The 24,245-nt window shown below is 31.2% G+C and overlaps 5 protein-coding genes across 11 annotated transcripts; 3 read left to right on the top strand and 2 right to left on the bottom strand.

The window, feature by feature from the left end:
- Positions 1–832: 832 nt before the first annotated feature.
- On the top strand, positions 833–20,643 carry sosie (oogenesis-related protein sosie). 4 transcript variants are annotated; one of them, XM_085657068.1, is made up of 4 exons: positions 833–1,135; positions 17,891–18,037; positions 18,999–19,133; positions 19,196–20,643. In XM_085657068.1, exons 1-4 carry the CDS (start codon positions 1,045–1,047, stop codon positions 19,273–19,275), a joined length of 453 nt encoding a protein of 150 aa, XP_085513194.1. In that variant the 5' UTR covers positions 833–1,044; the 3' UTR covers positions 19,276–20,643. The 4 variants fall into 4 exon arrangements, with proteins under 4 accessions (XP_085513194.1, XP_035722615.1, XP_035722614.1 ...); XM_035866722.2 differs by having other exon boundaries at positions 834–1,135; positions 17,888–18,037; XM_035866721.2 differs by lacking the exon at positions 833–1,135 and adding an exon at positions 16,492–17,071 and having other exon boundaries at positions 19,196–20,582.
- Positions 5,865–10,381, bottom strand: LOC118441798 (uncharacterized). The gene is made up of 12 exons (XM_035866712.2): positions 10,227–10,381; positions 9,361–9,531; positions 9,114–9,254; positions 8,803–8,940; positions 8,362–8,724; positions 8,149–8,271; positions 7,787–8,077; positions 7,581–7,697; positions 7,384–7,503; positions 7,141–7,299; positions 6,824–6,979; positions 5,865–6,142 (listed from the first exon to the last, which is right to left on the bottom strand). The coding sequence occupies exons 1-12, from the start codon at positions 10,288–10,290 to the stop codon at positions 6,063–6,065; spliced, it is 1,923 nt and encodes a 640-aa protein (XP_035722605.1). The 5' UTR covers positions 10,291–10,381; the 3' UTR covers positions 5,865–6,062.
- On the top strand, positions 11,250–14,288 carry LOC118441796 (uncharacterized). Of its 2 annotated transcripts, none has more exons than XR_004838234.2 (3): positions 11,250–11,411; positions 11,612–13,767; positions 13,905–14,049. XR_004838234.2 is itself a non-coding variant. In XM_035866701.2 (3 exons), exons 1-3 carry the CDS (start codon positions 11,384–11,386, stop codon positions 14,177–14,179), a joined length of 2,391 nt encoding a protein of 796 aa, XP_035722594.2. In that variant the 5' UTR covers positions 11,250–11,383; the 3' UTR covers positions 14,180–14,288. The 2 variants fall into 2 exon arrangements, 1 of the variants encoding a protein (XP_035722594.2); XM_035866701.2 differs by having other exon boundaries at positions 11,612–13,699; positions 13,905–14,288.
- Positions 20,561–21,921, bottom strand: LOC118441800 (EEF1A lysine methyltransferase 2). Of its 2 annotated transcripts, XM_035866715.2 has the most exons (5): positions 21,821–21,921; positions 21,682–21,756; positions 21,497–21,595; positions 20,773–21,194; positions 20,561–20,708 (listed from the first exon to the last, which is right to left on the bottom strand). In XM_035866715.2, exons 2-5 carry the CDS (start codon positions 21,735–21,737, stop codon positions 20,602–20,604), a joined length of 684 nt encoding a protein of 227 aa, XP_035722608.1. In that variant the 5' UTR covers positions 21,738–21,756; positions 21,821–21,921; the 3' UTR covers positions 20,561–20,601. The 2 variants fall into 2 exon arrangements, with proteins under 2 accessions (XP_035722608.1, XP_035722607.1); XM_035866714.2 differs by having other exon boundaries at positions 21,682–21,822.
- FeCH (ferrochelatase, mitochondrial) lies at positions 21,381–24,245 on the top strand. Of its 2 annotated transcripts, none has more exons than XM_085657067.1 (8): positions 21,381–21,663; positions 22,233–22,425; positions 22,595–22,816; positions 22,883–22,984; positions 23,060–23,225; positions 23,330–23,437; positions 23,794–23,958; positions 24,022–24,245. In XM_085657067.1, exons 1-8 carry the CDS (start codon positions 21,618–21,620, stop codon positions 24,214–24,216), a joined length of 1,197 nt encoding a protein of 398 aa, XP_085513193.1. In that variant the 5' UTR covers positions 21,381–21,617; the 3' UTR covers positions 24,217–24,245. The 2 variants fall into 2 exon arrangements, with proteins under 2 accessions (XP_085513193.1, XP_035722606.1); XM_035866713.2 differs by lacking the exon at positions 21,381–21,663 and adding an exon at positions 21,946–22,087.

Here is a 24,245-nt window from a genome sequence, read left to right as displayed (position 1 = left end):
TTCCACGATTCTGATTGGCTGTAATCTAACGTTCGTTTCACATATAAAAATAGTTCACTTTTTGGACACGCAGTAATTTCTATTTAGTCTTTGTTAAAGGTAGATTTTAATAAACTAAATAATCATTATTTAAAAGTAAATTATAAATTTTTTTTAATGTTTAATTGTGTGTCAATTAACGTTAATATTACTATTATCAACTTTCGCTAGTAAATATTATTCTGAATATTATTAAAAGTTATTATTCTGTTGTAATAGATGGAAACATATAGAAGTAACCTCAATTGTGTCATTGCAATTTTATTACTTTTGTTTTTAATAATATCGTTTGTGAATTGCCAACAACAATAGAAGAAATTTTAATTTTTTATATGTGCTTTTATAGTTTTTATGTATTTTTAATAGGAAAAATTCCTTTCAATAGGGTATATGTATCGAGTAATACATTCGACAAATTATAAAATTAATAATAACGTATATCTTTATAGTACATCGTGCAAAAAATCATAAAAAGTGTTTTAATATAATTTTATAAAGTAATTTAATATAATTTTTCGATTTGTTGCAGAGAATTATCATGGCTACAAGAAAGTATATTATTTTAAAAAATTTTAATGTTTCCTTGACGCTAATTGGTTCTCAAGTTCGCGCCTGTCTTCTGTTTGCGACTCTCTTCTGTTCACGCCTGCGCAGTTTGCAGTTCATTCCCAACGAATTTCGAGGTATGCGCTATCAATGGTTATTAATTAATTAATTAATTAATTATATCATTGCAATCGTGCGCGAAACACTAATGTAATCGAATGTTTGTATTGTTAATAAAAATAAAAATATCGCGAAGTAGAAACAATGTTCGTTCGCATTTCGCGATTTAAACAACAAGTGTTTTTTGGATCGATTGCATACAATGTAGTCGTTAGAGTCAGTGATTGTTCACAAAGTTTCTTGCTTTTTTAATAGTTGCACAAATTGTATTTATAAAAGACATTAGATGTGTATTAGAGTCAGTGAGACATCATTCAAGAGAATCACCGACCAATTTCGATGTCGACCAATCTCATTTACAATCAACTACGACGTATCATCCATCCTCAATTTCAAGTATTTTCGAGCCATCCGCAAAACTTCTTAAGTAGTAAGTGGAATTTTTAAATCTCTTCGATCACTCAATCATGTCAAAGACAGGAGATCCAAATTTTACTTTATATTAGTCGTTTGAGTATATTTTAATAATATACTCCTATAAAACAATAGAGATAGATCACAGAATTTATGATATTCATATGCGAGTTTTTTCGTTTGTCCTGCTATATGTAGATAATAGATATCGTTCGAATCATTTCTTTGTACTGTTTTATCATGCTATATTCAATCGTAAAGGTAGGAAACTTCTTTAAGAAAGGGGGAAAAAAAAAGAAAAGAAAAAGAAGAGAAAAAGAAACACTCAATGATCGTCGTAACTTAGAAAATTTCTCCACAGATAGCAGCATGGTCTCGATTTTTTTTTTCTGAAATCTTTTTGGTCTTTAGAAAATTGCGTAGGAAGAAGCAACCGTAGTATAGAAGAAACTAATCCCCGGGGAAATTAAAAAGAAAAGTAATTATAGTCGTTAAAGTTACGGAAATTACACTCTTCCTCGACAAAGAGATTCTGTCGTTATATATTTTAATAGCCTAGCAGACGTCATCTTTGAAAAGATAAAGTTGTTATAAAGTTTCCTTTCTATAGAGATAATTTAGATATGAGAAAGATAATAGTAACCTCCTTAAAAAGGAAAGCAATTTTTATAGAAAATTTCAATTACATTTACATTATTCCGGAGATCAATACGATGATAAAAATCTTGGCAATCGTTAAATGTCCACAGTAAGGGAAAAGGATAGTAATGAATTCGTAAGAATAGAAAAGCCGTGCATGCCTGAGTTGCGAAATTCATTTAAATAAGAAACGCAAGTTATGGCTTTGACATTTTATGATGTATAAATATAAAAATATTTGTCAACGATATAAATGATATTTTGTTTTTCTTTTCTTTTTTTTTTTTAATCTCCAACCCTTCGTCTTGGAGTTGCGTCTCCCTTTAATTCGCATTGGAAGCTCGAATTTTGATCGTCGGTAAACTTTGCGATTTTTTTTTTTTTTTTTTTTTTTTTAATGATTTATCAATCAGTTACACGTTATCGATGAAAATCATTGATAATGATAAGCAAACTCATTTTTTTTTTTTTTAACAATACCGTGTAAGTACCTACACAATCTTGATGTGACGATGTTATAAGAAGGAGGATCGATAAATTTAATTTCAATTTGCTAATGTTTGCTTTGTGATACGCATTTCTAATTGAAGAAGACATTGAATAAATCCTCGAAAGAAAAAAGGAAAAATAAAAAAATATATACCTCGTTTCTTATGTATCACGATGATTGGATCTGAAAAATTTTATATTTTTGAATTACTCGTTAGCTCCTCGATAGAGAAGTACGGTCGAGGAAATAGAATTTTTCTATGAGAACTTGGAGCCGACCATCCGACGTTGTAACCTTGGCCTCTACTGTTGGGATATCACATTAACACTCCAAGACACATATAAGAGATGTTAATGCTGGACACGCGATCGCGCGCGAACACGCACGCATATATATCTTTATATATATATATATATAAAAGATATATAGATTATATATATATATAAAAGAGAGAAAGAGGGAGAGGGAGAGAGAGAGAGACAGGAAGAGAAGGAACCCTTTCGATTGACCGTTCTTTTCGTTCCGCGTTTTTATTTCAAAGGTTCGCAATAAAGTAACTTCAAAGAAAAAAAAAGAAATTATATGCTGCCGCCGCTTACAATTAGCAATAGCTCAGATAACAAAATGGCCCGATCTTTAAATCTTTCTTTCGTAAAGAAGCAGCGCGTTGACCTACGTTTTCATGCCTTCTCGTGATTCCACTCAATAAGATTGTTATCGTCTCATCCGTTTCGTGTTTGTTCTAAAAAAGATTTTGATATTTCCTTTGGGGACATTTTTATTTTTCTCGAAAGAAAAAAAGAAAGAAAAATTCTCCAATAATATCGAGTTACTGTATAAACGTTGTGCGTTAATCATGATTTAACTTTTTTTTTGCATTATACGCAAATAATAAAAGACCATGTGTGCTAATCTTATTATATCGTGTTATCCTACGATATTCATTGATATCATTGTAAAAGAATGTTAGAAGACAAGGATAATAGAGCGAAGTGCAAAGTTCATAGGTTCTTTCTATAGAGAAGGAAGAATTCATGCGATGCGATTCGCGCAGCACGGCACTACGACGCGTCACTTCCTGACCGCGTGAGTGAGCTCTGACCCGTTTTACGAAGAAAGAAGCCAGGTCGAGTCTCTATCGGCTGTCCATCTGGTTGGCGTGTGACCTTTCGCATCCTCGAGCCACCCCTTCTTTACCTTGCGAATAACGAACGAAGTAAGTCAGAAACGAAAGAAAGGAACGATCGAACAACGAAGAATCGCAAGCATACCTCTTACTAACATTTCTTTTTCTTTTTCTTTCTCTATCTATATTTCTCTGTCTCTTTCTCTCTTTCTCTATATTTATCTATCCATTTCTCTCTTCTTTCGATAGAATAGTAACAACCATATCGAAGAACAGCGAGCAAAGTACATTGCACAACGGATATATATATATATATATATACACATAGACATACACATATACATATATATCGACGTTCGTCTTCGTTCCTTGTTGATTTGCAATTCCGATTCGACGTATGCTAATTTTCAAAAGCTCTTCTCGAATATCGGAAAACAATCTTCGCTTTTCTCTCTATGCCCTCTTAGATTTCCCCTGTACCTTCGATTTTCTTTGTCGTTCGTAAAAAAATCTTTTTATTTTTTTTTTTTTTTAATATTATATTTTTAAATATAATCGTGTGTCGATAATGCGATAAGACGTAACAATTCTCGAATAATGAAAGATGCGTTAGACGAGGACCGAAAAGTGGAAAAATGTATGTATAGAAACTTTTTGTCTCTCTTGACACTTCTTGAGGTTTTAATTTAAATAGAATACCTATAGAAATATCGCTTCTTCATACGATAAATTTTTTATGATTAAAGGAGTAACGCCGGTAAAACGTTCGATTAATTAAGATCTTTATTATAGCCTATACCTTCTTCCTCTTCTTTTCCGATAGGATATGCATCAAAGAGCGCATAAATTCGTAGAACGAAAGCACAGAGAAAATAAGTTTTCTTTCATATTCGTCTCGAAAGTGACGCTTATTATCCGTTTGTTTCTTGAACGACGAAATCGTAAAGTAGTGATAACGTCGTTTGAGAGAAAAATGATTTTATGAAAGTCAAGCTTAAATGTCAACTGGTTCGTGTGAAAATTCGTATATTAAAGGTGCATTCCGTTAGGAAGTTCGAGTTTTCAACGACGTCGCTCTCGACGGTTTTTACTTGAAGATTCTCGATAAGGGAATACGGCGAAAAACGGAAACCATTTTACCTGGCAAATGTGCGGAGTAGTTCCGCAGTTATCACGAAACGACGACAAAGAAAAAAAGAAAAAAAAAAAAAAAAGACAAAAAAGCGAGAGAAAGATACGTTTGCTGTGTTTAAGTTTGACAAGATGATGCGAGCTTAAAGAAAAGTATGAAAAAGCTCTTGATATTTTCCTATATAGTTTAAAAAAAAAAAAAAAAAAAGAAAAAAGTTCATGTTTAATGATGTTAATTTACTTAGCTTCGCGAGGTCAGCATACGACTCTTTCATCGATCATCTTTTATCACAAGCCACGAACATTAGTGAAATTCATAATTCATCTTCCTTAATCTCCTCGTATTTATATAAAATATCTACACATATAGATGTGTGTGTGTATATATATATATATATATTTAATAAATATTTAAAATAATAAAATACAAAGAAAAAGATATAAAAGAACGTATTATAAATGTTTTTAGAATTATTAACAGGAATATTTACTTGTCAATATTTTATTAATCATGTGATATTTTGAAATATTTTTCTGAAGCTTTTCGTTTAAACAATATTAAATATCATATAACATATATATTTAATTATTTCAATTTAAAGAAAACTCACCCTGAATATATATATACATATATATATATATATATATACATACACACACACAATATACAAATATTGTACATGAACACTCTCGTTCAATCTCAAGATGTAATTTAGATAATCGACGCACGACACAAACGTCCTCCGTCTATTCTTCGCGAAACATTTTATATAAGATCGTTATCCCTATTAGACCCCTTTTTTTCTTGTTGTAACTTCGAAAGGATTTTCAGTGATTCGATCTATCAAAAACTAGAAGGGAACGTAAAAGATATGAGCGAATTCGAGAACGCCTTGACCCGTTTCTCTCTTTTTCTCTTCGTCTCCTTAGGTATTCATTGTCTCCCTTGTTAAGAGTGACGTCACGATTAGATATCACGTTTTAAAGTTAGGTCATCTTACTACGTCATCGAGTAAGTTCACGTTGACCAGAGGAGAGCGTTGCTCGCAAACGATAGTAACGCGATTTGCGTGTCGAGCCTTTATTTCGTCTTATCGAAACAAAATCCTAAGGGACTCTAAGTAAGTACGCAGTTTTTCTCGAATCGATCTATCTAAAGATTCAATTTCATTTGAATAGGGATAATATATAAGGAGATATTATTTAAAAAAAAAAAAAAAAAAGAAAAAAAAAAAGATATTTCGTCTTTCTTTTAATTTTTTTTTTTTTTTTTTTTTTTACGTAAAATCGTTTTTTCGCTCGAATATATATTATTTGTCTCTTATACTTTATAAAGTATAAAAAATAATTAAACAGTCATTCATTTTCTTATACATAATACTTTTGTTTTTATTATTAAGCGCATCGCGAAACAAAACGATTGGCCAAAGTTCAGATCATACCTATGACTATCGATTCTGTCGGCTAATTCGCTTGTAAGTCCCTCGTCGATCAACGTTAACACGCTCTCGCACTTCGTGCTTGAATAATTGAAGGCTCCTCGAGGAACGATCAAGCTCATCGAATTAGGTCGAGTAGTATCAAACTGATCGACAGGATTGGTAAGGACGACCTTGAGAACGTTTCGATGGCACCGCCTGTAACAAAAGGAAATGAAATCACGATCGATCGTGTTTTCTCGTCTAATGCGAAATAAATATTAACGACGACGTTGAAGGATGGAAAGGAGAAGGTTAGAGTTAAAAGTATGAAAATCGTGCAAGTCGCGAAAGGAAATGAAAACTTTAAAGAACGCCGATAATTCTCTTTGAAATCGATATGAAATCATAATGAAATTACTTTAGGAGCCATATTTTTTAAACTGGTTCTGTAGCTAGTACCACTGAATACGAAGTCTTACGGAAATACGAGAAATGTCTAAGATGAGATTCGTAATTTAACCGAGATTTTATCGATACAGTCGATCGCAAAAATTGTAATACACAAACGAAACGAAAGGTAGTTTGAGAAAGAAGAAAGAGAAGTTCACAGCTTGACATGCAAGAGGTAATTGTAGGTCACATTACTTCGTCATATAAAAAGTTTTTTATACGAATACAAAAATGGCACTAGCTAATGCTCTTAGCTTCGCCCTTGTTTTTTTTTTTTTGTTTTTATATATATCTATATATGTAGATACATATATCTAGATAATATAAGTAGATGTATATACAATATTTAGAAGAATGAGAATATAGATATAAAAGGGTGAGAAGAAATTTGGAGGAGTATAAAAATTTTTCGATTGGTCTGATGAGTTTAATGTCAAGGTTACTTACCCGGTATAGCAAAAACTTTCAAATTCTTCTCGCATACGGTGTCATTGACCTGAACGTATTGCCAGTCGCACGTACACAGACCGTTCATGCAAATTGCTCGATTCTGATTGAAATCTAAGTAACACTCGCCGCGTGACATACACGATTCGCCGAGAACTGAAATAGAATCGATTCTGATTATTATGCTAATTCGATGGTTTGTTATTACGATATGTATTTATATTGAATCGGTACGCGGATGTTCTTTCTCTCTTATTTTTTTTTCTTTTTTTTTTTTTTTAAATAGCAATAATAATGAAGTTATCGTATATTCATACGTTTCTTTGTCAAACAGCTGGAGTATCTGAAGTAACGATCTTTGCCACAGCTGCAAGATTTAATCGACAAAGAGTTGTTCGAATTCCAGGAACAAATTGCATTTGACGTTACAGCATTACATTGAATATCATGCGAACATTCTTCCCCATATTTTGCTTCTAAAATTAAAAGAAAAATTATCTCGAGTAAATTATAACGAAGTAGTAAAAGTATTTGTTTAGATAGGGAATTATAATTTTTACTTGGCAAGCAGGTAGACGTCGAAGAGCTAATGTAACCTTCTTTGCAAGTACATACTCCGGAAGAACAAGAAGAATACATAGGTTGACAGTGCTTATTCAAAGTGCAGTTTGCATTTATACCTGAAATAATCAGAGGATCGATTAGAGTAACAAAATAAATTATCCTTGTAAATTCGAGTAATTTAATATTTGTTTACCTGGATAGCACTTTTTCTTTAACTCATAATATGACTTATCGCAAGTGCATACGTTGTTTGTGCATACGGAATGTGAGGTCGTACAATGTTTGTCGTTTTCACAAAACATTCCCAATTCTGAAATAAATGTGAATAGGAAAGTTAAATGATCGGTAAATAGGTGAGTGATACTTTCGTACATCGATCGAAATTCATTTTAAATTTACCCGCGTTACTATTTATACAGATCGTTCCGTTAGAGCTCGAATGTGTGCCTTCGGAGCAATAGCAAACGTTGTTCGTACAAACGAGCGTGCCGTTCAATCCTTCAACATAACAATCCTCGTTCACTTTACAACTCTCATTCATTCCTTTATTCGACCAACAAAATAGCAATTCTTCGACGAAATGAGATCTCTCTTCATTACACAGACATCTCTTATTTTTACAAATCGCGTCAGGACCAAAGATGGAGCACTGTTCGTCCCGTTGACAAGATGAGTTGTATTTTCTCGTAGCTAAAATATCGATCGAATTTTTAAAGTAAAATGTTCGCCTTATTTTTATATATATCTAAAAGTAAATTTACCTTTCAGACATTCTTGATTATTTTTCGACACGAGTTTTGTATTCGCGCATTTCCACACTTCATTTTTACAAATCGAGTTTTTAATATGCACTAAATCATTATTTTTACAATGTTGTCCAAGTTCTGTACGAAGAAACATTGTTAAGAGTTGTTACTTCTTTAGAAGAAATACATTTCAAACTAATATGAAATATACTGCAATCTTTAGTTTACCTGGAACGCATACTTTATTTTTACTTGTAGAAGGTACAAAGTGTGCGCGTTTGCAAATACATTTTCCTGATGTATCACAAATTGCATTCTCATGGATTTTGCAATCTGAATCTTTGGTACAATTATTCCATTCAGTAATTGCTTTTGTCATATAAATTGAAATAGAATTATTGATCGTATCTCTATTTGTTAATAAATATCTATCATATTTATCGGCAAATAGTCTATAATAGGAATTGAAGGAAGTTCGCGATGTTATATTATAACTTGTTTTCTTTTCCTCAAGAGTACATTTAAAATTGACGCAGTGAGCATTTTTGTTGAATTTGCAATCGATATCGACTAAACATTCTTCGTTGATGTCTATAAAAGGAAAAATCGTATTAAATTATCAAATCATTTTATAAATTCCGCAGATAAAAATATCTGAATGTATCTTACTTGCTTTCTTACGACAGGAACGATATTCGCGTTGGTAAAAACCATCACGACATTTACAAATTCCATTATCGCAGACGGTCGACCCAAATTCAAAGTTTATATAACAATCATCGTCATTTTTACATTTCCCAGTAAGCTCTAAAATTTTTAAAGTTCACAAAAGAAGATTAGAGACCTGATCGTCGTTCTTTACTTCCCTCTTTCCACCCCTCTCTTCCTCTATTCCTTCCTCCACCCCACCCCTCCCTCTTATTTCATATCTTATCTTCTAGCACACACCACGTCATAATTTTCATGATCTTGCGACTTACCCAGTGTCTTGTAACATCTACCATGTAGGTAATGGAATCCGGGTGCGCAGATGCATGCATTTTCAATGCACTGTCCACCAATAAAAAGATATCTCGAACATTGTATTGTTTCCTCGCATTTGTCACCATAGGCCTTTGCGACTTTTGAAAAGTTTAACGATTCAAATCATTCGGCATTGTTAATTTTAATTCATTGATTGATGCGATAAAAAAAGAAAGAAAAAAGAAATAAAAACGAAAGAATTACCTCGTAGACAGGCGGTCATATCATTGTTGAAAACATAACCGGGTGAACATTGACATTGTTGTTCTTTACAGATACTACCATTGGTCGTACATTCTGCGTCTGATTTGCAACTCCATTCAATATTGTTCGTTGAAATATAATTATTCTCCAATGGATGATCGAACGAGGTACCTGAAATTATTACGAGTGTCCTATTATTTGATTTTGATAAGTTCGAAAATGTGACAAAGTGTGATTTGTTTAATAATTAATTTAATTTAATTATTAAATTAGTTTAATAAAAAATACGTTAGATAATTTATTTATACATTTATCATTACTAGTCTGATTATCGCGCATGCGCGTTATTCTACTAACAAAAAAGAGGAAAAAAAAAACAAAGAAAGTTATGTAACCGCACGAGGATCATAAGCGCGCAATCTCTTTTTTCCTCCTTTCTCCCTTTCACGCGTGTGTTTATGGTTTTTAATCTCCTAGCACTATTCGTATCGCGAATGCATCTCGTTCTATTAAATTTTCAAGCTTCGTTTGCAATGCTTGCTCTTCGAGGCACCTTCAACATGTTTTCTCTGTTTTTTTTTTTTTTTTTTTTTCTTTTTTCCTTTTCGAATATAACTTGTGTACATGCGCCATATTTTCCAATTTCGTAATATTCTTGCAATTCATTTTTTCAATAATGCAAATGTACAAGCAATCTCTGAAAGTGGAATATCCGTTTCGATTTGTTTTTACTTTGACTATAAGTGTCTTATCTTTCAAGTATTTTTTTTTTTTCTTTTTTTTTTTTCTACAAATTTTTACGTCAACAAATTTTACGATATAATGTTACTTTGTATAATTAATATTATTCGACGTAGGTGTCTTACCAAAATGAAAGAGGATTTGTATGATCAATAAACGAAGAAATGTAAAATTCGTAAATAACCACATGATCGTTGACTTAACAGTACAACTGTGTTCCGTGATACTGTTATTTTGCGTTGAAAATATAGAGTTTTATCAAACGTTAATGCTATCAGATAATGATTGAACACCTGGTTCGGTATCAAAAGAAATAATCACTAACTAAAGTATTATGAATTATTTCTTTGATAATGTATCTCTAAAAAAAATTTTTAAAAGGAGACTGTATAGAATATCGTAAAGTTTTAATGTTCATAAATCGTATGTAAAAAGAATAAACACGACAGAATGTTATTTTTTATAAGTTATCTGCATAATATCTCCGTAAATATTTTTAATTTGAATCGTGCGTAATAATGACGACTGAAGTAATCGAATGCATCATAAATATGTACGTACGCACACATAAACACACACACACAAACATATATATATATATATGTGTGTGTATATTTTGCGTTGAATACAGAAAATATATTGCACAACGTAAAAAATACGTATAAAGATATATCACGAAGTTACTCAGCGAAGTTGTTAAGTTATATAACAAAGTTATTTTAAAATAATTAATTATTTGATGTATAACAGTATAAGGAAAAAAAGAAAATATATGCACATAAATATCACGTGAATATAGCGTGTATGAGGACAATGATTAGTTCGAAGTTTTGTTTCGCATTTTCAATAATAATATGTGTTTATGTGATGAAAAAGTATTATAATAAATTGTATTATAATATATTAACCGGCTTAAGTTAAGCATTATTCCTTCATTTTAAAATCGCATATTTACATATAATTTCTCGTTATTACGTATTTATATTCGCATTAAAAATATTATGATCTTAGAAATATACGGTAATATCTGTTAGATATTCATAGTCAAGAGTGAACATAAAACGATCAGAGCTGACCTCATGAAATGATAAAAGCTGACCTCTCTGTCTCTTCCTTATAATCGTATGGATGTAGTAGTTCGACTAACTTATCTTAGCTTCGACCTTTTATTCCTATTTTCACTAAGTTTTGTCAGGCCGAGGTCACTTCTCTGTCGCACCGAACTGAACATTTTAACGATCTCGTTTATACGAGAGCGTCAGTTTGTCATCGATCTTTCATCATGAAGGGACGCTGGAATTGTAGCAAAGGTAAATGTATATTTCATTCTTCTAAAATCTTTTCGATTTATTTTGAAATTGATATTAGGAAATGTCAAAATGAATTGTTAACATTTTATCATTAGATTAAATGTTAAGATTGTTAGATTATAAACGAAAATATGTACAATAATAATAACGAATTCACGTATTACTTTCTTCTGTATAAAATTCTATATAATGTTTTATAGAGGAACTTGTCTCGGCAGAAGAAGGTTTAAAGATTAATAAATCTGTGACAAGGAGAAAAAGCTACTGCTATGAAAGATTTATACAGTATGTAAAATTGATCCTTCTTATTTTACTGATCTCTTTCGTTGGATGGAGCAGTTACACTATTTGGAAAGTGTATAGCCAGGAATCAATCGATTTATCCGGTCTCGGCTCGAGTTCTACTCAATATAACGACGATGAATCTTCGACAATTTCTAACAGAATATTGTCGTTATCATTGAGTAAATCTGAGAAAACGTTGGAAACTACGACGAGACAAAGTATTCTTTTAAACGACGATCTATTTCCAAGTGAAATTTATTCTATCGATAATCAGATGATCACAACTATGAAGATTCCTGAATCGAGTATAAAACAAGATATTTCAATAACGAGTTTCGAAAATACTGTTACGGAAGAGACGATAAAGAATTCGTTTAAATCGTCGATAAACGACCACGAAGAAGAAATAACAATGCCGACTTTGAATAAGAATGAGACTAAGGAATATGAAAATTCGGCGGACGAGTCAGTGATCGAATGGAGCTTCCCATTTATCAGGTCTATTTATGGTGACACTGATTCAATTACGGATGATTACTTGGAAGAAATTCGTAACGCTGAATTAGATGCACTGTTAAAAGAACTTGATGAGAGCAACGAGAAAGATGAGGAAAGTAATGAATTTTCGAAATTTCAAGAAAATTCTTTCGAAAAGGAAGATCTATCTGATGATCAGAATGATGAGAATAATCGTAGCTACGAAAAGGACGTTCCATCGTCCATCGAAATTATTAATAATTTGAAGAAGCTTCACGATTCCATAGATGCCATGATAAAGGATTTACATGTAGAGAATCGTCAAAGTGATTATGATTTATTGAAATCTGAAGAAAGTTCGATAAAGGATGAATCATCTAATCATTTGGTATTAGGATTAGATAGACAGTTAGATAGCATCGAGACACCATCTTCCATCTCAGGAGAAGATTCAGAAATAACAAAATCGAGTTTGTTTCACGATAGCTTGATTGAAGAAGATCCGTATAGGTTTCTCTTGGGAAATCACGATCACAGTTACCTCGAGTCGTCGATCCTTTCTTCTTTAGAACGCGTAGACTCTGAGAAGTCTGATACGTCGAAGGTGGACGATACTACGAGCGATTTAAAGAAGGGGTACTTGGAAAATATGGATAAGGATTTGTGGCTCTATCGTCAAGATAATAAAAGAGAGGACAGTGATATTGAAACAAATCCGACGGATAAATCTACGGAAAGGCATTTACTTATGGACGTATCTACTCCAGCTATTGTAGTAAACGATGATGACATAATACGAATTGTGGAACCTTGGATATTTTACGTCAATTCTCCAGTATTTTCATCAATGAACAATGTAAACTTGAAAAAAGAGATTGTCTTTACTAACTCAAGAAATGAAGATCCTAATAAAGGTGTCATTTGTACTATACAAACATTAAATAGGATAAATTTACTAAAGTGTTCATCAAATTCATTCGATACTTCCGAATCTTTTACGGAACAACCCAACGATGGTTCTTTCGAATCTTCTTCATATTTTATTCCAGATTCTGAGAAGGATACTTCAGAATCTTTTACGGAACAATCCAACGATGGTTCTTTCGAATCTTCTTCACATTTTATTCCAGATTCTAAGAGTGATATATTTACGGAAGAGGACAATGAATCTTTTTCAAATCATTATTCCTCTTCCGTTGAAAGTCATACAACAGACAATTCTTTGGATGATATGACATCATCTAACAAAAATATTGATATCAAAGCTAGTACGATTGAACAGGAATCGAAAGAAATCTCGATAGATTCAACAAATTCGGAATCTGAAATGTCGGATATCTCTTCAGAACGATGGATGAAATTCGAGTCACCTACAGATACGTACGATCAAGATAATACATCTAAAATTATAGAAGATCCAATACTTTGGTGGTTAGATGTGAATAAATATCGTACGAAGCGATCGACTGGTGAGGAAACGATAGAAAGAAAAAGACGTGGCATCGCGAAGATAATGTCGGGACAAAGTACGTTATGATGATGGACTTCATAGATAAAAGATCATCGTCTGATGCGCCATCATAAAATCATAAACGTAAAGAATAGTTTTTGTAAAAATTTTAATTTTGACAATATTGTCGATTTTCTAAAAAAAAAGTGAAAAAAGAAACGAATAAAAGTAAAATGGCGCGTTTAGCATGTTAATATTGGCCCTTTTAATATTTTTAACAGAAACTTTCTCGGACGATGAAGATTTATATGGGAAATGGATAAACGACAAAACTCGCTTACAAGATTGGATATGGATGCATGAAACTGAGATTATAAAAAATATGATTCGAGAATACTTAAACGAAGAATTGGACGAGAACATCGCGAAATTGTATTCAAAAATGGAGATTCTCTCTTCTCATATCGACATGTTGCACGAGCTTTATCTTCGACGACATAATTTGGAGGACGATTATATATCGCAGGAATTTCTAAACGATTCTTACGAAAATTAAAGACAATATCTCGGTTATATAAATATTTCAATATCAATTTATATTTATATTGAAATTCGCTGAGAGAGTAAAACATAAGATAAATAATAAAGGATGTATTTCTTGTAAATTTGTTCACTTATTATAAATTCCGTATTAAGAGAGAAAATTCATTCATATGTATATATATATATATATATATATATATATATATATATGTATATATGATAAACATCGAATTATTAATGTATAATAACGAGGATGACCGTAATGAAATCTACGATGATATTCGTGAGTAATAAAAACATGTCGCAGGACAATTAATTTATTACTCGTATAACCGCAGTGAACAGTAAGCCTTGAACTTATTTATGCTAATCCGTTACGATTTATGTCAGTGTTAAGTCGATAACGCTTCTAAATGTTAACTAATTGGCAATTACAATTATTTGATCGATGATTACACAGCGGCCTATTTTCTTTTGGTCAGCCTCGTTACAATTTTCGCGATATGTCTGTATCATGAATTTAAAGTTTTTTTCGTGTCTTTGAATTTCTTCGCATTTTTACGAAATAATCAAATTAAACGTCAAGTTAAACGCGAATAACCGATTTAAATTGTTGTTTTTTTTTTTTTATCGAATGAGCGCGCAACGTCGTCCTTTCGTTGCCCTTCGAGTATTTCACGTTGATGTTAATAATACGCACGCGCGTACACATTCCAACTATTCGATCAAGATCACAAAATCGTACGACATGTTGCTTTCCTCTTTCCTCCTTTCTCTTTCCTTTTTAATTGCGATTTTTATCAGGAGCGTGCTCGCTATTACGAACGTTTCATGATTCATGCATAACGTTGATTTACGTTGGATTTACATTCGTCGTCTGGAAGTCCCTCTTTCTTTCTTTTTTTTTTTTTCTTTTCTTTTCTTTTTTGTTTTTTGTTTTTTTTTTTTTGTTTTTTTTATCTATATTCTTTTTTAACCAACCAGTCATCGTCATGGTCGGACGAATTAAATGAGGATCGTAAGCTGACCTTAAAACCTTATCTTTCAAATTGATTCTACGTGTGTTTGTAAAAGGGGGAAAAAATTTACTTTCTATTTTAATTTGCGTGAGCCTGGCAGTCTCATTATTATTTTTTCTTTTTTTTTTTTTTTTTACTTTTTTGATCAGTGTATATTCCACGTCGATCTTGAAGTGTCGAAACTTTCAGAGATCTAGGTGGAAACAAAAGAAAAAGATATCGTGTGACTAATGATATCGGTCGACACGCTCGACATGCTCGATATGTAAATTATAGTTAGTGTTGCACCATTTACACGAACAAATACGGATTGTTACGTGTGAAAAAAACAAATCCTCGCAACTTTGCTTATTGTTAGCAGTAAAAAGCAATAAAGACAATTGCAATAAATTTTCGAGTCTTTTTTCGTGCACCCGTCACCGGAAGATTCTCCTTTATTCTTGATAGGAATTAATGTTATATTTTATGTCTTCCATCTATTCCTTCTCGCAATTCTCGTGCTATAATAATCGAGTCGTTTTTTTTTTAAATGACGAAAGCAGATCGACCTTTTACTTTCACTGACAAGCTACGATTATGATAAATGCTAGATTATCGATCGATTTTTTTTTTCTTCTTACGTGGCAACTATCGAATCAACGTCAGAAATTGTTTGTGAAGAGATAAAGAAGAATCGATCGATCGGTGGATACCATGTAAATCGGTACAATATTAAAGGGTGAAACGAGCGTTTCGTTTCTTGCGGGTTGGATGCGATTAAAATAATTACAGGTCTTAGGGCGTAACTTATTTCCCACTTTAGAATTAGTAATAACACGGAGAAAGTCATTTTAAAGTTTCGTAGTATGGTTTAAAAGTGAAGTTTAGTTATTTTTCGAAACGCATATTATTGAAAAACGATAATTATAATTATCTAGTTTTACGCGTATCATGAATTCGTCATTTATGTTATCGCTTCGCTTTTAGAAAAAAAAAAGAAACAGTTGTTCTTGAAATTTAAATTATCGATAAAAAAAAAAAAAAAGAAAAAAGCATCGTACGTGGCAAACTGTTTTTCCTTCATTAACTTTCTCTTTGCGTACTTTTGTCGTGCATAAACAAATGTTATAAACGAGTGTGTAAGGAGCTTGGCACTTTCTTCTTCGATCGAAGGCAAGGAAAGAAGTCAAAGCGTGCACGTATCGTTAAGAGGAGAGGAGAAATCAAGGTAAGAACGTTTTGGCATAGGGTGTTTGCCGGTACGGTAGTGGTAATATGCGCCGGCTTTAGGGTGGGGGTTCTTTCGAAGGCTTAAAAGGCCTACCAACGTCCTTGCAACACGCAGTCTACGAATCAGACCTAATACCCTACCACTTCTGACTTCTTGCTATGTAAAGGAAATTCCTGTGAAAGCTTTTTTCCATTCGCAAAGAGTGAAACGTTAAGAAAAGAAATTGTATCGTTTAAGGGTTTCTCATTGATAACGATATTTCGCGAGAAAAGAAGGAGGTTTCGTTGTAAGAACGGTGTGGGAATAAGAAAATAGAAGACAAAGGAAAAAAAAAAACAAACAAACAAACAAAAACAAAAAGAAAGGACAAAAAAGTGCGACTGTTCTCTTCTTCTTTTTCACTTTGCAAATTATTAAAAATCTATCGTTTTTGCGTAAAGTGTTATAACGTGTCGAACGTGACCGAAGAGTGATAACGACACTTCAAAGGGAGTTCTCCAAAGAGTATATTCATTTTCAATGAAAAATATGAAGGAAGAAATGAATTTTTGGATTTGTACTTCGGCTATTTTAATTGTTTTCGTAATTTTACCATCGACGAGCTACTCTCTTACAACTTTTGGAAAGACCAATTCGCAAAATCAAAATCAAAATCCACCACCGCCTCCTACTCCGGGTAAGTCAAAGCGAAATCTCCGAGATAAATCCTTCGTGAATTAACGTAATCCTTCTGATAGAAGTTATTAAATGAGTTTGATCAAAGGACTTCTGCCTTGCGTTTCACGGTAATCTTTCCCGTTTCTATCATTCCCTTTTACGCGGTGCAGATTTTGCAAAGTCGATTAATACTTCCGCCATATTTCTCGCCATTATCTAATACGTACAAAAGATTGAGATAATTAATTGAAAATTTTCGATAAATTTATCCTTTATGGTTACGTAGAAAGTGTAACAATCCGGATATTAACCAAAATTAATCTTTTCCGATCTTCGTACTTTGATTTAGTCTTGAATATTTTATTTTTATCATATTTTCACACGTAAAAATTTCAATGAGGCCGCAAGAGAATTCGTTTGAAGTCTTCCTTCCTTTTTTTTTTATATTATCCATTACGTCGTAAAGAGTCCCTTCACTATGGTGTGACCAAGATCGCATATCTTATAAGGGAATCTTATATTTCGAGTGTCAAGGGCATGACACTCACAAATGCAAGCCAATGTCTTAAATACCGAAGGTGAAATAGTTCCGACGAACTCAAAACGTTGGAATAATTTGTCGAATCGATAATTTCGAAATCTTGTTTTTTTTTTTTTTTTGATTGTTCCAAATTTATTTATTTTTTCGTTTATTTTTTCGTTCCTAATACGATTTTATTTATGTCGATGCGATATATCAAATGAAAATAAATGACGTTTATGACAAATCTGTCTTTTTCCGATAAGAAATTTTTTATTATCAAATTTCATAACGTTCTTCTTGATCTTATTTCAGTAGGAAAGGCGCGAGAATGTAGATCAGAATCGGATTGTGCTGGAATTCAAAATACTACGTGTTTGGCCGATCAAAGGGATGGAAAGACTCGTTGCCTTTGTGGTGATTACAATGCTCCTGTAAACGGTGCTTGTAACAACAAATACAAAGGTAAATTTCTATTACGAATTATAAATGGTTGCTCTTTTATATATATGTACCAAAAAAACAAAAAAAAAAAGAAAAAACAAAAATAGGGATTACTCCTGAATTTACGTAAAAAACGTGAAAATTTTTTCAAAGTTTCCTACAAAGTAAACTGAAGTTTCGAATGGTTACGATAGAAGTTCCACAAGTTGGTGGCACATAGTAACATTTGCATACACTTACGTGTTCCCTTGCAATATGTGAACATATGACGATGTACGTACCGCGTTTATGGTTATCTATGCAAATTGGCACACCTTAAGAGTACTATCGCTTCTTATACTGTTCATCGTCTTCTTTTAAGAATATTCGATCTTGTACGAAAAGAAAAGAAAAAAAAAAAAAGAAGAAGAAAAAATAAAAACACGAAAAGGACATTACAAACGTATAATAAAGTTTTCTATTGTTCCCCCGCACGATCATCTATAATGAAAAAAAAGAACTATTTTTTGCATGTCGTAAAACTATCGACAATCAGACCAATAAATATCGAAAGATTCTTCACACATATATATATATATATATATATATATATATATATATATATATATAATATATGCATGTAAACGTACAATTTTAGGAATTGAACGGAAATGAAACAATTTGAATTGATAATACGGTATTAGAAGCGTAGTACTATGTAATTTCGTACTGACAGGCACACATTATAACATTAAACACGTCAAGCGTACATCTTATAGATTTGTTGCGAACGATCAGCCTAAATCACGTTATAGATTCTTTCATGCATGAATGATTATAAGTGCAAACCCGTGGAAAATTAATACGGCGACGATGAGTTTACCTTTTCTTAATAATGCATTCGATTTTGTTAATTGGGCTGACCTACTTTCTTGACACGATAAATATTTTCTTTCGAGAAATAGTCTAATTTTGCCAAATTGTTAAATATTTCTCTTTTCAGCTATCAGGGCATCTTGCAACGATGATAATGAATGTATCGAAGGGGCGCATTGTACCGTTAAAGGAAATAACACTACCTCCGGAAAACGTTGTTACTGTCGCGAAGGATACGTCGAGAATAATTTGATGTGCAACGGTAATCTAAATTAATATTTGTTAAAATAAGATAACGTTTATTTAACTTCATTAATTTTTCAGGCTGTTCATCCATCTTCTCACTTTCCTGGATGATATTTCTTGTTACAACGTTGCTCTTAGGAAGGATTAATTATTTGTAAATCCTTCGATACGTTTAAAAGAAAATTCTTGTAAAATGTAATTATTTAAAAATCTTCATTTTTGTTTGTTTGCTTAATTACAATGACGTACTTATTTAAAAGTGTCAATAGTGGTTGACAAGTCAGTGAACAATTTTTTTTTTAAACTCGAACACTCGACTAAAAAAGATATTAAATATTGGGTACCTTCTGTACGTTCCACGTATATTAAACATTTTCCAATATCATATTTTCATCTGATTCGATTTACGTAACGAAAGAATGTATAGAGTTTTATTTTTATTTTTTCTAACGTATTTCATTACGTTTAGTTACAGTCATTAGACGTATTAAACACTTGATGCATCATATTTCTATATTAACAAAACTTTGACTGGCGAATTCGTTTACATTAGGAGCAACCAACTCAACGAAGTATGAATTTCACATGAAAATAAATTCATTAGTATGCGATCGATAAGATGTAAGTCACAAAATGTGAATTATACGACCACCACCGAATTTTCTTATTACGTATCGAAGTGTGCTCATGAATCAAAATAAATAAATATATATATATATATATATATATATATATGTATATATATATATATATATATTTATATTTATATTTATATTTATATTTATATATATTTAACGACATATATGATTCAGACTGTATTTAAATAGTAGGTTTCAAATTTATTTATTATCTATAATATGCAATTTATTTTTACTATGATATGATTAGGCTTGAATAATAAATTAATACGTCTGAAATTCTTTAATAGAATTTATAGAAAAATTATTCTCGATTGTCGATATTTTAATCTCTGGAGTATATCTACACTGAATAATAGTACAATGTGTATTTTCTATCTTGTTCTTTACTTAAAATTAGTAGTAGGCGTGAAGTCTGCATATGCCAATGATGCCTTAATGTACCAAAGATATTGCACTAGAGAAATATCGTTAATTATTTAAGCTAATGCATATATTAAAAGAAGATATATAGTATCGATGATCGCAATATTTACTTTAGTATTAGTGCCTTTTGTAAAGTTTGTAATTTGATAATGATTTAACAAGTTTATGACACACACTCTCTCTCTCTCTCTCTCCTCTTCGATTATGTACTTACTTCGATTTCTCATGCACGAATAAATTTTGAAATCCTTATTAATTTCTATCATAATCCTATTATCTTTCGTTTGTTTAAATCTAATTATGATGCATGGTATAAGAATAAAATAATAGTAGAAAAAAGAAGACATGATTTTTTATGCTAACAATCAGTTCTAATTTATTTAATGAAATTATAATATGTAATTGGATTCGTTGTATCAATTAAATATTGTTTATTTTTTTTTTAAAGACCAATTGCGTAACCATATTGCCATGTTTGCCGCCAAATTGAAATGAATCGACAGGAAGTTCATGAATAAAATCATATTCTGAAAATAATTATAGTACGATTAAATTAATATTATTAATATTATGATCTTTATTTTAACTTACTATTCTTGAAATGAATTAATAATTCATCTTTGGTCCAATTGCACGAAGTTAAAATTAAATATCCATTTGATTGAAGGATATTATACACATTATCAATATATTTTCTTCGTTTATCAGCTGGCTGTTCAGGATGAAGACTGATCGCATCGTAAGTACCTTTGTCGTGCACCACTTTGAAATAATTCATTAACAATCCATGTTTATCGATATCGAGAATATCGCATACTTGTAAATTCGAACAAGACACATTATTTTCTTTCAATACTTCATTAGCTAAATCAATAGCTTTCTGAGAATAATCTATTCCGGTTAGTAGTTTAAAACCTTTCTTAGCAAGTTCTACTAACATCATACCATTTCCACAACCTATATCTATTATTCTATCGTTTTCCATATCGAGATTTAATTTTGTGCTGATCCATCTGTTGGAAAAAAAAAAAAAAAGAAATATGAATATGATAGAAAAGAAAAAACATAGGAGGAAGTTTCAAAATATATAATAAAAGATTAAAAATCGTTCATTCTTTATTTTGTTATATATTATCTTCAAATTCAAATTCAACGTTTGAAATTTTCGAACGTTAATGAGAGATGGCGCTGGTAGTACAATAGAACACGATAAACGCAGTTTATGTTTTCGCGGCAAAGTGCATTAATTCTCCGTGTTTATTATTCACCTTTAATTTTTTTTTTACGATTAACTTTTATTAAATGGTGTTCTTACTTGACAATATTCAGTGAAGCCCTATTACCGAACCATATTTCACCTACGTCTCCGTGATCCTTGAAATTATCGAGTTCTTCGGTGTACACCTTTTCCCAACTGCAAGCAGAAAATTTAAGAGATGAACGTTAAAGTTTCTCCTCGTTTCTCCTTTACGCACAAATTCGGTAAGTTTCTATACTTACAAATCCAAAGTACCCAGATCGGATGGTCCTAACTCTTCAATAGTTTCATCCGTCATGATACTATATAAATATTATCTGTCCTCAAGGAAAATGATTATTTCACGATAATCAAAAGTTAAATGCGACAAAAATTAAGTACCTCCGTAACGAAGAATCCACTTGGTTTCTGACGGTTGAATATTCTCGATGCGTTTGCACATGTCTTGAGAGCTTGCTGAGTTCGACAGACCGAACATAACCTATAATACTTACTGTATTGATTATCATCGTGATTTTGCACAACGTTTATTTCGCGTAATATTATTACATTTCTTTCGTGCAAACGTTTTCTTACTTTTTAACGTTTTATAAAGTGTATTTATTGTCAAGATGAGTATTATTAATTTATCAAGTTTTATACAATTAGGTAAGTAAATTTGTAATACATTTTTCTAATTCACTTTCTGTAGTAATATATTTATCATACATATCAATTTTTATAAATTTCATTAGAATTAAATTAATTGTATAATGAAAATACCTTTGTATGACATTTGTAATTCTATATACAGGACAATGTGTAGGAAAAATATTACGTTTATCTACACGAGCTATTTCAGTGAAATCATATATTAATCCTTTGGAGAAACCAAAAACTGGTATATTAATGTTGAACATGGGAGGACCAAATAGTATATCCCAAGTTTATGGATATTTATTACGTATTATGACAGATCGTGACATGATCCAATTACCAATTCAAAGGTTTAATATAATATTTTTCATGATATTTTTCATATATTGTACACATATAATAATAATAATAATAATAATAATAATAATAATAATAATAATAATAATAATAATAATAATAGTAATATATATGTATATATATTGATCTCAAATTTTTGGTTATATTTTGGTTATATTTTAGTCAACTTGGACCGTGGATTGCTAAACGTCGTACACCTGAAGTACAAAAAAAATATTCTGAAATAGGTGGTGGATCTCCTATTTTAGAATGGACTAATAAACAGGGTGAACTATTATGTAAAAAATTGGATCAAATTTCACCAGAAACTGCGCCACATAAATATTATGTAGCTTTTCGCTATGTTGATCCTCTTACAGAAGATACACTTAATGAAATAGAACAGTAAGAATTCTATTAAACATGAATCCTGATTTATTAACTATAGAAAACATTTATATATATTTTCAGAGATGGAGTAGAACGCACAATCATATTTTCACAATATCCACAATATAGTTGTGCCACATCTGGATCCAGTTTTAATGCTATACATGCATACTATAAAAATAGGTGATAGGATTTATTTATTAAAAATATTTGTTCATAACTGTTCAATATCAATACATTAATTAATATTATTTACAGAGAATTACCAAAAAATATGAAATGGAGTATAATAGATAGGTGGGCGACGCATCCACTTTTTATCAAAACTATTGCACAGAGAATTAAGGATGAGCTTGGACATTTTCCTAGTGACAAAAGAAAAGATGTTATGATTTTATTTTCTGCCCATTCTCTTCCATTAAAGGTTAATTTATTTTTATATAATAACCTTTAATTTATTTAGACTTTAGTTTCATTTTTACTTTATTAAGGAATGTATATTGATTTGATGTCATTCGTTTATTTTAGGCAGTAAATAGAGGAGATCCATATCCCTCTGAAATTGGAGCTACGGTTCAATTAGTTATGCAAGAATTACAGTTTTGCAATCCATACAGTTTAGTGTGGCAATCTAAGGTAGATAATTCTTTTAATGTGTTTAAATCAGAATTAATTAACATATATGATGTGTACATGTTGTTAAAAAGGAATTGAGATGCAAAAAAAAATCGATTTTGACTTTTTTATGCTTTTTTTTTTGTAGATAAAAGTATGCTCTTTGCAATGAGGCCAAATCCAATTTCCTAAAATAATTATTGACTTCATAATTAATAATTACATGAAACAAAATAGACCATCCTATTATGAAGTGTATAAATTTTAACTAAAATGCGTTTATCTTGTAAATTCGTTTTCGCACGTTATACCTTTTCTTTTTTTTTTTTTTTTTTTTTTTACCAGAGCACGTCACGTATAATTAATTTGTTCTTTAGGTTGGACCTTTACCTTGGTTAGCTCCTTTTACGGATGAGGCATTAAAGGGTTATGTAAAACAAGGAAAGAAGAATTTTATTTTAGTACCCGTTGCATTTGTTAATGAACATATAGAAACGCTTCATGAAATGGATATCGAATATTGTCAAGAATTAGCAGAGGAAGTAAGAAGATTAATGATCTTATTGTCTATAGAATTAAAATTAAAATATTTCATTTATTTTCAGCTTGGAATTGAAAATATAAGAAGATCCGCGGCACCGAATGATCATCCATTATTTATAGATGCTTTAACGGATATTGTTGTTAATCATTTACAATCAAAACAGACCATAAATCCGAAATTTTTGACTCGGTGTCCTCATTGCGTAAATAAAAATTGTGGACAGAGTAAACAATGGTTTGCTCAAATTTGTAAATAATAAAGCTAATGTAATGATATAAATTAAGT

This window comes from Vespa mandarinia, chromosome 5, assembly GCF_050613455.1.
Source record: "Vespa mandarinia isolate Hongniang chromosome 5, ASM5061345v1, whole genome shotgun sequence".
In the NCBI taxonomy this organism is placed as follows: domain Eukaryota; kingdom Metazoa; phylum Arthropoda; class Insecta; order Hymenoptera; family Vespidae; genus Vespa; species Vespa mandarinia.
Note: the sequence above shows the minus strand (reverse complement) of the source record. Positions and strands in the feature narration are given on the sequence as shown.